This window comes from Melozone crissalis, unplaced genomic scaffold (assembly GCF_028551555.1).
Source record: "Melozone crissalis strain CALT ecotype California unplaced genomic scaffold, PUWL_Pcris_2 ptg000005l_1, whole genome shotgun sequence".
In the NCBI taxonomy this organism is placed as follows: Eukaryota; Metazoa; Chordata; class Aves; order Passeriformes; family Passerellidae; genus Melozone; species Melozone crissalis.
In genome coordinates, this window is record NW_026535783.1 from 40,793,387 (window position 1) to 40,809,432 (window position 16,046).

Consider the following 16,046-nt stretch of genomic DNA (forward strand, 5'->3'; position numbering starts at 1 on the left):
AATTCTATGAGGGCAGAAGTGAACAGAAATATACAGAATCATAGAATTGCGGATCTTCTACTAACTTGTCTTCAATTAACAGCTTAATCCTCCAGCCTGACAGACTACCCAACGTGAACCAGCTGGTTACCAAAGCCCTACTGGGAACACAAGATGTCTTGATTCTGCAGGAGAGGTTGTAAAGAGCAACCCTGAAGTTTCATTGACTCTCTATTTATGATGGCTGTGAATGCAATCCCTTCCAGACAGTTTTAGCATAAGGCTATGCCGTAATCTCTCCACATTTCAAGAAACCGGCAAAGGTTTGCCTATGGTTTTGGGTTCTGTGGTATGAAAACAGTTTAGATAGCTACAAGATTCTCACTATCACTTCACCAAATTATCTGCAGTAATATGAACACGATTATCATATGAGATTAATTGTATCACATCAAAGCTATACTTCACTTACCACATTGCTGCACGTCCTGTACCGGATGTTCCGCCCTTCACAGGTCCTGTGTCCAAAAATTAAAAACAAAACCAAAAACATTAATAGCTGAATATAAAAAGCCAACATATAATGTTTACTGTGTCATTAACTTCCCCATATGTATTTTTAATCACCTACTCCCCTACCAGCCCTCTTCCCCAAAGTAAAAGGTTATCTGTCCCTATTGAGGTATGAAATCTACAACTCCTTAGTTTCCTACTTTCTAGAAGATAGCATCAGCTTGTAAATGAGATTAGAAGTGAGAATACAGACTTTAGCTGAAAAACAACATCTGAATGACTTGAATAATGTCTTGTGTCTCCATGCAATTCCTAATGATTTCACAAGGGCACAGCTCTGTGTCTACCCGGGCACACACTCCAGCACTAGCACAGTCTGAGCAGGCAGGCTTTGTCTTCTGGGGAAGAACTGGTCTCTGGGATGAAGGAACTATGCTTGCAGCAGCATGAACTCAAAGTATAGTTTGGGTCTGAAGGGGCCATCTACTTCCAATCCCACTGCCATTGACAGGGACACCTTTCACTAGGCCAGATTGCTCAGAGCCCCACTCAACCTGGCCTTGAACACTTTCAGGGATGGGACACCCAAAGCTTCTCCTGACAACTTGTTTCAGTGCCTGACCTTGTTTCAGTGCCTGACCAACCTCAAGTAAAATAAAAAAAAAAAAAAAAAAAAAATTAAAAAAAAAAAAAATTTAACTTAAACCTCCTCTCATTCAGTTTAGTTTTCCCCTCTTTCAGGCTACTGTGACATAGCTTTTTCCCACTTTGATATGAGGGAAGAAGGAGAACAAAAAGCTTCCCCTCAATTCACTGGTGCAGAACAGCATTCAAAGAGCAGCTGGGCCCAGTGAGGTCAAGGAGAGCACAAAGACTGATGTGTGCCCTTCATGGTTCTCCTCCTTTTGTCCCACAGCAGACCCATACCAGCCCTGATGTTGGCAGGGTTCCTAAAAGAAAGCTCAACAGACAGGTACCTTTTTAGCACTCAGCAGCAGGTACTCTGAGCGCCTGACCTTAGGTGAAGCTTCAGGTATTTTATGAGTCCAGACAGTATACTCTGCAGAGGCCCTCATGCAAATCAGAATGCAGAGTGTGGCTTTTAAAACGTATCCATAAAAAGAACAGAATTCCTAACATTTTTAATTTCCTAATTTCACAACTTTCCCCCCTCCCCCTTCTTTTTTTTAGGCCACAACTTAAGCACACATTTCTTCAGGAATAAATGCCTGCCAAACCTGATTCTTAAAATCCAAACCATTTTGAACTATCCAAGGGAAAGGACAGCAGCATCTGCACTGATTTTTCTTCACTTGAAAAAAAATATATATTTTTACAGCAGAGGAACTTTTCCTATACTGAGTTAACTCTAAAATTAATTGAACAAATTTTCTTTAAGTTATTGAAGTCATCCTCTCTGTCTTCATTATCCACAAGACTTAATTGTGAAATTCATCCAGTAGTCATTTACACACCATATCTCTAAATGACTACAAGAGGAGACAAACAAGTAAATAAACTTCATCATATTTTCAGAATAAATCTAAGCGGAAAGATAACACTTTCTGTTGTGTAGCATTTGCATATAAAAATTATATTAAAAGCATAACAGAAATGTCACTAATCACTATCACTGTGATAGTGACATTTCTATTAGCTACTATCACTAATTCAGTGATTTTGTAGCATTGTATATTTAACTCCAATGAATTCTTATCTCAGCCATGCACAGAAGTGAAAAATGTACACAGTGTACCTAGCAGTAGAAAAAAAAATTGTTTGGGCAGTACAATAACAAAAATTATATCCATAATAGACTATGAAATAAAAATCCCAACTAAAAAACCCAGTAACAACAACAAAACACCCAAGCAACACTCCCATCCACACAATTCCAGTCATTCCCAAGCAATATCGGCAAGCTCGGAAAAATACTTTGGAAACCTGCTTATATTGCATTCAATAGAAGTGCTTTGCTAATGATAGATAGTAAATAAAGCGGTAAATTATGCAGAATGCAGGCAGCCCTAGTGCAGGCGTCATTTACCACACTGAACAGCTTGTTCATCAGGCTTGATACCTGCCCCATGTGTCTCTCAGAAATGCCACACAAACCATCAAACATTACCTTGCTTGACACAGACTTGCTATTAGCACAATTTCTATTACTGTAACTGATTAATCTTAGAACCACTGAACATCAAGGAAAACTTCAGCTTCCTTTCTATCATGTGCCTCTCAGTTTCTTCTTCTTTTCATGGTTTCTTCATATTATCTGTTTTGAAATCAAAAAAACCAAAACTACTTAATTTTCACTTATTCTCCGTGTTAGGGAAAATAATAGGTTATTTCATTAGGTATATGAAAAAACAATTATTCCATTATTTTACTCCATTTTTCTTCTTCTGGCTAATGGCCAGGGACGTTCAGATAAAATGAGCAATTCTGGATGCAGCTAGTGCTCTTATGATTCATGAAGACTAGGAAACACTCTTGGAAAATTCCCCTTGTTTCCTCAGAAAGAACATTCTTTGGAGCTTGGTTGTTTAAACTCAGTAGTTTCCCAGTTATCACCTACCAGCCAAAAGTAGGTAACAGCTTTCAGCCTTACATGATATATTTTCACAACAGATTTGCATAGTAGTTTGTGTTTCGCATCTACCCTACCTCAGGACAGTACTTCAGATTCTCTTATGCACAAGCAACTACTCCGGAATTCAAACTCACGGGATTTGCACGCATATCTCAGCATGGACACTGTGCAGAATTCCACAGCACTGAGCTTTCAGCATGCAAGGAAGGATCATGGCAGACTACTGAGCCCATGTTGCGAGATACAGTCATCATTTATCCTCTGATCTCTTCAGGATATAAATGGCAACTCCTACCAACAAGGAGTACACACAGCCAGCAGGAAAACTCAGAAGTCAACCAATATGCCCAGTTCATCTTGAAGAGCACAGCAAGAGTGGGAGAAGTAAGCAGTACTTCAGCTGTCTCTGTTATCTACACCGCAGGGGATTTTTCAGTGGAAAAAGGTAGCTGAGGGTTTGGCTTGACAGGGAATTATTATCATGTGAATATGAAAGAAAAGCATACTGTTGGGAATCATGTTTCATTCCTTAAACTTAGTCACTTGTTTCCAGTAAAGTTTCTGAAAGAGGTTAACAACTTATAATATATTAAAATATTCTCTTCTCTTAATGTAAACAACCCAAACCCCTGGTATTTATTTCTCCAGGCTCCAGTTTGTAGACGGACTTAGTTCAAGTCCCCCCCTCTAAGGCCTCAAGTAGATGTGTATTTGTGCTCAGCTAGAGTTAGAAGCCTTGCAAAAATCCATGCCAGAATGAACAGCAACCCCCTGCCAAAGCTGCCTTTATCAGTAATTACCAAAGACTACGAAGAGATTTTCAGAGGAGACCTCATCAACTCCTGCCCCTCTCAGCAGTCATCAGAGTTTGAATTGCTTTACTTAAGAAACAAGTCTGCTCATAAACAAGCAACTAAGAGCCATGGGTGGGTTATTTCTGTGCATATGAATTTTTATGCAGACATTCAGTACAGGGTCCCAAAGTTGATGCAATATTGAATAATCTCCACTACTTCATTTTCACTACCCTTGATAGACACACTTCTGGGGCAGATTCTGGTTTCTGATTCTACTTGTGAGATAAATATGCTGTGGGTCTGTCTTTTCCCATGAGATCTTAGTCTGGCTGTGGCATGAAACCAGGCTACACACATGGGGGTAACATCATCTTGCATCTCCCTTTCCTCACACTGTTGCTCTCAGCTCTTTCCCAAATCTGGCACAGTGTTACGACCCCGTCATCCTCAATACAATTTGTTTGTGCTTCTCTGAGGAATAGTCAGTCTCTTTTACTCACCCAGCATACCCCTTTTCCTGTAAAGGAATTGAGAAGGAGGGCCCTGAACACCAAATTGTTGCTACGAGCAAGAAAGACGCATCAGAACTGAATTGACTTTAAGAAGTTTACCTTTGGAAACTATTTGGTTGGGTCTGCTAAACTCATGTCTAAATTATTGTCAACTGAGTAGCTGACAATAATTTGCAAAGAATTTAAAAGATTTTTCCACATCCTTTTGTTCACATGATGCCTTAAGTTTTAGCTGTCATATTTTCCAGATTCTGTGGTGCTTCAGTATACAACTCTGAACACCATATAAAGTGTTAGCAAGTTCTCAGTTTAGTCAGACAAAACAATCCTTTTCCCGCCTGAGAACCAAGGACACCTTTGCAAACTCAGGCCCAAAAAGTGTCAACAACAGCAAATTGAGGAGAGCAGTCTGGGAGGATGGGACTTCATAACCTGAAGCTGTAATTGGACAATAAAACCTAATATGTAAATGGACCAAAACTTATAAAAGTGTCAAAACTTGACTCATGAGCAGTTGTCCATCTTGGATGTAGTCATGGCTGGGCTCTTGTATGGCCCAAGGTGTATTCTTTGAAGGCATTTTTAATAAATACCTTTATTCCTTTAACACTGTCTGGCCTCTGCTCTAGGTAGCCTCTAAAGGCATCACACAAGCACTTTCCTGCCACCGTGGATTGTTGAGATGCACTGGTATGTTTTGCTATGCATCTGTAGAAATCTTTCACTCTCTGTGTTTAGAAAACTGTCTCCTAAAAGTTCCTGCACATTGAAATGTGAAATACAAGAAGAGTTACATGAATAGTTAACTTTGAGACAAGAAAAGTGGGCATGGATGCACAAGCCAAATTCCCCTGGCAGGTTTAGTTACAGATCATATAAATGTTCTTACTTCTGCAATCAAAAACAACCGGGAAAATACAACTTCAGTCACTACACGCAGAAAATCAGCAAGGCAAATAAAAGTAATCTGGGGCCACAAAAGGCCAACTTTTCTCATAAATAACGTTTTCCACAAGCGTGGTATTAGGCAATCAATAATTCTGATGTAACTGCTGTTATTATACTTAGCATCAGTGGCCCCATGTGCACCTCATGAGGCTCAACAAGGCCAAGCACAAGATCCTGCATGGCAGCAATCTCCACTATAAGTACAGACTAAGTGATGAACTGGCCCAGAGCAGAGAAGGGGTTGGGGATACTGGTGGATGAAAAATTAAATATCAGCTGACAACGTGCACTTGCAGTCCAGGAAGACAATTTTATCCTGAGCTGCACAGAGGGGAGTGCGGCCACCAGGTCAAGGGGATGGTTCTCTCCCTCCACTGTGCTCTCCTGAGACGCCATCTGGGTCACTGGAGTGCTGTGTTCAGGTCTGTGTCCCCAGCAACAGAAAGACCCTGAGCTGTGCGAGCATATCCAGGTCACAAAAATAATGGCCTGAAACACCTCTCCTATGAAGAAAGATTGGGAATGTGAATGTTACAGATGGGTTCACAAGGGGAAAGTCACGTTTAAGTAAATTTCCTTATATAACAAGGCCTGCCATCTCATTGAATAGTAGATGTATTTTTATTAGAATTCAGTGAAGTTTTTGATACAGTTTGCATGGTGTCCTTCTAGCAAATTTTTATTTTCAAGTTTTTCTTTGTCTTATTCCAAGTCACTGATTGTTATTTCCTAAGTAACAGCTGGCATTAAATACTATGCCCTAAACTCACAAAAATATGACTGGCTAGTCCACTTAAAATAACAAAGATCCAATTCATGAAAAAAATGGAAAATACAAAGAAAAAACCTGTCAGGTGCTTTCAGGATACTGTTCATTTACAGCAGTTAGTCTCACATTTGTGTTCATCACCACAGTATTTTTTTATTTTCTTAATAATATTTTAAGAAGTGTCTTTAACTTTAGATTTGCACATATAACATGAATTACAGATTTACAGAAAGCAATTACAGTTGTGAATATTTTTCACAATGCAAGAAAGGCAGAAAAGCAAAAATTAAGAAAAAAAAAACCTTTCAGTAAAACAAGGATGAGACGTCGCTTCACATCTGAAGTGGAAATAACTACAATATAAAATCTCACCTGTTGTGCTATATCACAAACATACCATATAGAACATAATGCAGGCCCAAAAGTACTAACATCCCAAATCTGAACATTCTAGAAATTGGACCAGGATCCAGGTTTTGCAGCTGGTCTTTATAAAACAAATGTGCTGAACAGGATTGCAAGCTCTGCCTTCTCTGAGGAAGTTTGCATGTGTGTTAACCCCCCTCCACTGAAATTTCTTGTGTACAATCCAGCGCTCCAGTCTTTAGAGAATCACATAAGTTTCTTACTGGAATTAAGACTTACAAAAACTCTACATCATGCAAAGGTCTGATTTAATTCCTTTTGATTTAAGTTCAGGAACAGATTTATGGAAAGACTTATGAACAGCCGAGAGCTCTTACAGTGAACCTGGACATATGAACAGTATATCACCTGAGTGAGCACTTCACAGACATTTTTGTTTCGTAGGCCACTTCTCAATAGGGAGATGCATTTATGGAGCCCATATCCATCACTGACCTGTAACTGCAATGATGATTGCTGTTCATTCTACTACATGCTAGTTTTTCACCCAAAACACCAATACGTAACACCTCTGTGTCAGGTCTAACAAGGGGTTCCATAAGAAAACTACACTAGGAAAGCATTTTCTACAATTTTAGATACTTCAGTGAGGCACAGTGTGTCTAACTGGTCTTCTGAAGACCATCAGCAGTCACTCCATAGATTACAATGCTGATTTACATTGTGTGAAATTTGCAGCTTCTTATACTGCTGACATGTTGACTCAGATAGGTTGCTTGCTGCTTCTGCCATTAGAGTTAGAGCTGTAATCTCTCTAAAAAAATTTGGAATAATTTCTTCATCACATACAACCAGAGCATGGTTTCAAAATTCTCATAACTACAGTTTTCACTAATCGCAGAGTAAATAGAATAATAAAATTCCTTTTAAAATGTTGCTACAGGGCACAGACTTAACTAGAAGCACTTACAAATTAAAGAAACAAAAATTTTTTTCCAGCTGCTTGGAATCATACACTGTATCATGGAGGATGCCCTTTGCACAGTAAATTATCTAGAAGTATCAACTGAAGCAGAAAAAACCCAGCAATTCAGGTATCCTAAGGGTCTTTGAAGGAAGCAATATACTACACTAGTATACAGATACAGTTTTATACAAAGTAATGAGAAACATCCTCCTAAATAATTTCATAGTGCAGGTCATCTAAGAATTTTATGACATCGATTGTACTCTTCATGAGTGACATGGTATGCTTCAACAGAATGCCATTTCTTTTTGGGGATGTATTCAAAAACTCTGACAGCATTTGTGCACAAATATTCTGCTCTTTATTCCACAGACCTTAAACTAGAAAAGGGCTTATTCTCAAGTATTTAAACGGTTCATTTTGACCAATATAGGAACATTTAATAAATGTTCAAAAGCCTAATCTGGCTTATTTGGCAGCGCCAGGACAGACAAGACTGCATTTATATCATTACACAGTAATTACAGTAATACATGTTAGCTTCTATCTGTCAAAGAAGCAACCCCCAACCCACATAACTGCACCATTGTAATTTTCACTCAGAAAGTTTAAAGGACCTTTTATCAGTGTTAGATGTGAAAAACTTCGGAATCTCTGGGAATCAAAGCCCCTGAGACAGACGACTCTGTCAATGCAGCCTGAAAGTAAAGGTCACAGCCACTGGCTGGGATTACATTCTAAATTCAGTTGTGAAGCAGCAACAGTAGTCAATATTTTGGTACCAAAGTTGTATACATATGAAAGTTAAAACAGTATCTTTTCAAATATGCAGTATTTGATGGATCCTGTTTTCAATGCCAGTCAGAAATGTTATTAATGGTTTCTTATTCACTTATTTAACTTTGAACTAACACGAATAACATGCATCTATTCCATCACTGTCTGGCGAAACCATTTGATGTTGGATTTGTAAATCAACAATATATGAGATCAAAATTAGAAAATATTACTCCTTAATGAAAAAAAACCTAATTTATTTTAGGCCCTTTCTGTCTTATGAGAAAGGCACACATCATAAAATAGACTTAATTTTAGCAAATTTAGCTAGTTTACTAAACCTGACCTTCAAAAATATGTCTTGGTTGTTATTTTATGAACCGAGTCAAACGACAATAAAGCTGAGAGTCATTTATGCAGATTTACTGTTTTCACTCTGCAGAATGCAACAGCAACGTGCTGAACAACTAAGCAAGTGAATCACTTAATATAACTTAGCAGCCCAAAATGGCAGAAAGGCTATTTCATATTTCTGGTTCCCTTGCATTACCGAAAGGCAGCTATCAGATGAAGAAAGAGAGAGAGGTATTTCAAAAGGAGAAATATGTTCCATTAAGTGACACAGACAACATGAAGCATAGGAAAAATGCTGGGATTAACTCTCTCACATTTGTTCCATTTTGTTTTTAAATCTGTGCTTTTCTTCATTTGTTTGTTTTGCCCTATTGATGTTCTCATTTTTTTTCTCTTTTTAATCTCGGACACTTTTATACTGAGGGAAATTTGTCATGAAAATGTAAATGCTGAACTTCTGCTGCTACCAAACATAAACCCCTCACTTAATGGTGGAAAACCTTCACTCTATTCAGAAGTTTAAACATTATTTCCCAGAGATAATATCAATTTTTCCATTTAAAATTATAATATTTCCCAGTGATGATATCAAATTTTGGCCCTTGAGCTCAGCTCCAGTAACCTTGGGACTCCATAACTATCTCAGCACTCTGCTGTATGCTCAAACTATTCTCTGCCACATGCTTTTTCATAAACAGAAGCAACAGTAATGAAGGGTTTCTATACAGTTTAATGAGTAGATCACATATCTACTATATGAAAAAACAGTTTGCAAATCTCTAGGACACACTTATATTTTGCTACATGCAGCCTAACTTTAAAACAAAGTGACGGTGAATTTGGAAGATGATGAGAAAAAGAATCACAATTATCTTCTTGCCAAGCCTAGACAGAGCAAAATGGTCTCACTATTACTGTAGTACTCAGCAATGCGAAAAACACAATTCCAGAAAACACAGAATATTTTTAGATCAGTATGGGTGAACAAATGAATAAAAGAATTTATAATTTCTTTTACAATTTGAAAATATATCCCAGTACAGGAAATAAATACACATGAATTTCAGGTATCTAATTCAGATATTTATTATTACTCTGTTTGAGTTTGCTTGAATCAATATGGACACATATTAAAACCTGGATGGAAGATATCTGAGTTATTATCAATCTCTTTGCTAGAAGACAAATGCCAGCAGTGCTGGGCAATCAACTCTTACTTGTTGCAACAAATAAGGGCTGGATTCTAAGCAAGAGGCCAAACCCCATAATGCAGTGCCTCTCTACCTGTATTTCCATAATGTATGTATCCAAAGCAGCCAATACCTAACAAAACCTGGTTCCCTGTAGAAGCTCAAGTGCTGGTAGTGCTCAAGTGCTCAAGAAAAATAGGAGTGGTCTATGGTTCCTCTCTGTACAGGTTTTATTGAGTAGGGCTGCATGGCCGGTCATCAAAAAAAAAATAGGGAAACAGAAGGGCAAAACATTATAAAATTATAAAAATGGTTACCCCTCCACCTAATATATAATTAGTCAAGGAGGTTCACCTTCAAGTGAGTTGAGGCAAAACCCAGTAACATTTAAAGGGGGTCTGTCCTTTTGTGTAAATAACAACAATATCAGAAGTTATAAAGAGTTAATGTGACTAAAGAGCATGAAAAGTGTAATCTTTTGAGTTTTGGTAGTCTAATTTATAAAAGTTTATTTTCCTGGGGTGCATTCTGTCCTTGGAGTGACCCAGTGCTTGCTGTCAGCATGAAGACATGAACAACCCCTGTCTGCTTGTGTGACTGGCATGTGTATTTATATCACTAGCATAATGTCCTTAGCATAATCAGAACCAGTTGTTCTAATGAAATGTACTGCTAAACAGCCATTACCCTGAAATTTTTGCTATTTAAAACACAAGAATACAGAATTTTTCACTAACACTTTCCATTCTTTCATCACAGCTGTGAAGGACTAATGCAAAACATGTTCCCAAAACAAACAACACAAGCACGAACATAACTTTGGCAAATAAAAGCTGGAAAGAAAGCTGGTTTCCTTTATTTAGCTATATATATTAATGGTGTTTAGGAATGGGCAATTAGTCTTTGCATTTTTTCAAAACTGATGCACCAAGCTCTCTCTATTCATGTGATGCTCTGAAAGTCATCTCATACAGAACTAAAAGATACAAGGCATTAAAGCATTCCTCCCAGGATGAGAAATATTTAGGATTAATTTGTTCCAATTTGTTCTAAATGTGTTGCCAGTTTTCATTTGCCAGAAGAATCTACTATATTCCTTCAAGCTGCAGTGAAATTACACACAACAAATAAACTGTACTGACCAAGAAATTCTCTCTCAAACATGGACATTCTGGTCAAACCTTGACAGCTTTGAAATACTCCTGTGAATTTATTTGGAAACCTTTGATGAGTTTCTTTACTTTGCTCCCACTCTGAGTTAGCACCTTAAAATGCTTGCTTAGCAGAAAAATTAATCATTTAAACCCCTTAATTAATTAACAGTTGCATGTAGACCAGGAAAAATGAAAAATTATTGCACATTTGAGAGAGTGCTAATTCCAGGACAAAAGTTACTATTTATGATTTATTGCTACTGGCTACCAAATGCCACACACCTAATTAACTCCCCACTTCCTATCCCAGAAATTGCAGGTTTCAATGTCTGAATGGGTCATAGTTTGTGGTTGGTTTCTTAAGGCAGGAAGCATTGCTTGTGTCCTCAAGGGGCAGTGGAAAGGTCATGGATGAAACCTAATTTTGTGTGATTTATGAGGTTATTCCCTGTTCCCCTCATTAAGGTTCAGGGTTGTCCTGAACAGCACAAGAGTCAAAGGGAGTCCAGAAGAAATGATTTTTACTCACATTGTCACATACTGTGACACCTGCTACTACTATTTGGAACTCCAAGACTGCCCTCTAGAACCTACAGAGACAGTTCTCATGAAGGAGGAAAGAAAGCACCTATTGCTCAGTGTCCCCAGATCTCCCGGTATGTCTGGCTTCACGTTTACATTAAAATAACATACTGACAGTCTTTTTTTTTTTTTTTTTAAGTATGGAAAACGATATATGGTGATTAAAATTAAGTTCCTGTCTCTGAAATTTCAATTTTGAGGTGAATGCAACTGGCCTCAAACTAACTGGCGATGAAACAACTGGCCATGAAGCTAACAAGGTATTAGAATCTGGTCCTACGTTGAAAATCAATTTTATTTTTTTTTTAATCCATGGGAATGCAATAGCAAAGTACTGGTTTTCCACTTATTTCAACAGATACCTTTGCCTATCTTTTCTCCCAACAGACTTTTGCGCACAGTCAACTCAATAAATGGGGCTACTAAGAGACTGTTCAGAGATAAAGCTAAAATACACAATATCCTATTCTGGTGTTATGTTCAATGCCTTGTGCTGTTTCCTGTCTTCACTAAACAACATCACATATTAAAGTGTCAGACAGAGGAAATTATTTGGACTGTATGGCCGCTGTTTGTTATATTAACATCAGTTTTACAAGCATATGAATAAAAATATGAAACAAAGTATGCGGGATGGAAAATTGTATTAGATTTCTTTATCCTACAATATATAAGGTATCAGAAATGGCAATAAGCCAGAAAGGTTGGGTCTGGAGTTTCCCTTCATATTATTTATCAGAAATCTGTTAATATTTATCACATATACCATGTTTACTGTAGGTAAATTTTTTTCCTTACGGAAATAGAAATAATTTTTGCTAGAAATATTTTGCAGATAAAACTTACATAAAGTACAGAGTGGAAAAGATGTCAAATGAGTTGTTCTTTTTGCATTGCAAGCTAGTAAGTGGGTAGGAATAAAATCTCAGATGCCTGAATGAATACCCGGAATTCACCTTTGCACCAGAGCATTTTATCTCTACTGGGAGGGGCCTTGCTGGTATGGAGTATTTCCTACCTGAAATTCAATTTGCAAGATATCCTTTGTAGGACTGTTACTCTTTCTTATATAGCTCAGGATGCCTCATTTGATTAATGTGTTGCTTTTATGTCAAGGGTGGCTGAGACTGTGGGGTACTAAATGTAGTGAATAATCTGTACTCTTGTACAAGCACATGACAACTCTTACTGCTTAAATGGTGAAAGTGGAGGGAAGTTCAACTTCAGAAGCTGGCAGCCTTTTAAGCTGTCCAGACCACTTTTTTATCTCCGTGGATTGTTGCTTTACTTTAAAGGGTGCTTCCTTATCAAGCTCATTGGCTGCTTGCCCAAATTAAAAAAAAAAACAAAACCCAAAACATTACCATAATTTTTTGACAACAAGGTGGAAATTTCAGTGTAGGTCAAGACTTCCACTGGTTGCTTCTTATGGTCTGGCAGATGTAAGTAGGTTGAATTTTTCCATCAATAAAGTAGAAAACATCCAGGCACTTACTTGCTGCTCAGGCAGCGTCGCAGTGAGTACGAGGCGCCTCCTCCGCAGGTGCGCGAGCATTCGCTCCACGAGCCCCACGCATCCCACAGCGAGTCCCGGTCCTCCTCAGAGCGAGCTGTTCTGGAGCTCTGAGGAGAGGGAAAAGGGAAAAAAAAAAAGAAATCAGGAAAGAACATTTAAGCATCAAAACTTCTGCTGCTAGTTTAAACCTTTCTTTTTGCTGGATATCATTTTGGTTATTAAAAGTACCGAATAAATTGAATAAATCTGTTCCTCTCTGGCATGCCTACTGGTTGACAACAGTTCCTTAGTAGTGAATGGTGTATGAATTCACTTTAATCTTTTGAATATCCTACTTCATCTCAGTTTGAGGCTAGTGAAGACTGCTCTAAGACAGCTCTTTGAACAACAGTGAGACAAAGTATCTTTTCTGATTAAGAAATGGAGTATTATAGACATCAGACATTGTGCTCTGAAGTTATGCTGCTGTGTTAGAGGCTATGAAAAGGCATATTGAAAGGAACCTTCCAAAATGCTCCTAAGGAAAAACTGAAACACAACATAGTGAATCAACGTGCTAAAAAGGCATTCTATATAATAACTTTCATGCATTTACCATGAGGAATTTGAACTATCATCGCATCTCTGTCTAAAGGTCTATGAAAATTGCTGGACAAAGTTTCCCTAACAGTTTCATCCCTACTGTCTGCTAGTTTAAAGAATAAAATGCTCATTCCCTGAAAAGCAGAAGTTAACAACATCAGAATGTTGGTCATAAGCATATATGTCACAAACATGTAGCAGTATCTGTCTCAAATAAAGCAGTCATACCTATACTCAGCATTTCATCTTCATTCATGCAAATGCACCGCAGAAACATAGATTCGTAAGGACACAAATTATTTAACCATATAGATAGATATTGTCCTTAGTGGGCAATATGTTTTTGCTGGAAAAACTGACTAATCTAGCAAAGTTGCACCGAAAATGCATGTGTCTGATGGAGATAGGCAGTGTTCTCCTTCAAAACTTGTGCTATGGGCCAGCACCTGGTGAATAGCAGTTCTAACTGCACTTGATATTAATGAGAGAGAAAAACAAGGACATGAGTGAGACTTTAAAGATACACTTAAACAGCAAAAACATCCACAAGCATCACTGCTGGCCCATGTTACAGCTTTAGCTTTCATAGCATCACAGAAGATACTGAGTAGGAAAACACCCATCAGAATAATCAAGTCCAACTCCTGGCCCTGCACTGGCCACCCCAAGAGTCACACCATGTGCCTGAGAGCGTTGTCCAAACACTTCTTGAACTCTGTCAGGCTGGTGCTGGGACCACTGCCCTAGGAAGCCTCTTAGAGTGTTCAAATATCCTCTCAGTGAAAACCTCTTCTGGATATCCAGTCGAAATCTCCTCCTCCTCCTGACATCTCCAGGCCATTCCCTCAGGTGCTGTCACTGTCACAACAGAGAAGAAATCAGCACCTGCCCCTCACAAGGAAGTTGTAACTGCAATGAGGTCTCCCCTCAGTCTCCTCCTCTCCAGGCTGAACAGACCAAGTGACCTCAGCTGCTCCTCACATGGCTTCTCTTCAAGGCCCTTCACCGTCTTTGTTGCACTCTTTTGGAGCTCTCCAACAGTTTAATGTCTTTCTCATGTTGTGGCACCCAAAAACTGCCCTCAGCACTCAAGGTGAGACCACTCCAGCTCAGAGCAGAGCAGGAGAATCCCCTCCCTTGCCCAGCTGACAATGCTGTGCCATCAGCCAGGACCTCCTGTTTGTTGGCAACATTAAGGGATTATTTGAGACACAGAGATAACTCAACACTGAAATAATTTCACCTTCAGTAAAGCTGAGTAGTAGCAATGAAATATAGTGAAATATGGTAGTAATGAAATATGGTGAACCAGCCCTGAATAATTTTATTCATGAGTAAAAAAGAAAATTAATTCAGTCTGTGAGAGATAATCTGGGACCTGTCTAATAAATGTGTTTTACACACTCATTTTGTCTTAGCTTTATTTAAAAAAAAAACAAAAACAAAACAAAACAAAAAAACAAAAACAAAAAACCAAAAAACCCCACAGCAATTGCAAGGGTAAATGTAAAACTTAAAGTTTCATAAGCAATCAGATTCTGATTATGACTATATGTGACTAAGTCTCTAGATTTACATTGGAGATAGAAGACATGACAACTTACTGAGGTTATTTCACCTGGTTGCTTTTTGAAGAGTAATTTTTATAAAGTAAAAATGAATATTTACAGTTTTATTCTCTTAAAATAAAAATACATGTTGGTGCTTCCAGTTTATAGGAAAACAAATACCTTCAAACTGCAGATGGGGGCATGACCTGATCATTCACCCTTGGTTGAAAGTTCAAAGACATAATTTAAGAGGGTTACAAGGTAAACTCACGTGAACCAAATACTCTTACTCCACCACATATGATAGGCATCAGCACAGCTAGACATTCTGTGGGTCCAAGTTCTTCTGACATAAATTGTGATCCTACCCAGAAGCGATCTGTGAGCCTATTACTTGCATTCCAAAATTTGCTTTAAGACCTATATATTCCCAGAAAACATGTGATCTCAACCTGGAACAGGGTCCAAGTTTTCTTTTAACAAGTGGAATAAACATAATTCATCTCAACACCATCCATGTTTAATGTTAAAGAAAGTAGAGTGTTTTCCTTCCTGTGAGTGAAAATTGAGCTTGAAGTTCTAGCAATACCCAAAAAAGTCGTTTCAAATCAGAAAACAACTGTCCATTACAGATTTATTCCAGCTCTGAAGGAGATATACACAATTACTAGCTAAGAATTCATTGTCTAGCACAGATTTTTCAAAAGTAGTTTTTATAGGCAGTTAATAACTGCTACCCACTTTTGTCAAAATGAACTCAAGATCTTACTTTAAAGTAGCAGTCAAGAGTTCTGCAGTGGAACAACTCCTACAAAACTTCTTTAAAGCCCTGAAGATCCTGCCATAAATAGTAAAGAGAAGAAAAAAAAAAAGAGGGGGGGAGTATATGCCCTTAAA

At 38.1% G+C, this 16,046-nt stretch overlaps 1 protein-coding gene across 1 annotated transcript in view; it reads right to left on the minus strand.

Moving 5' to 3' along the window:
* ADAMTSL1 (ADAMTS like 1) overlaps positions 1 to 16,046 on the minus strand; it is a 312,537-nt gene that overhangs the window by 156,638 nt on the left and 139,853 nt on the right. The window contains exons 3-4 of the mRNA XM_054289501.1: positions 12,997 to 13,124; positions 452 to 497 (exon numbers count right to left, since the gene is read on the minus strand). Of these exons, the coding sequence (XP_054145476.1) occupies positions 452 to 497; positions 12,997 to 13,124 (174 nt within the window). The remainder of the gene's footprint in view (positions 1 to 451; positions 498 to 12,996; positions 13,125 to 16,046) is intronic.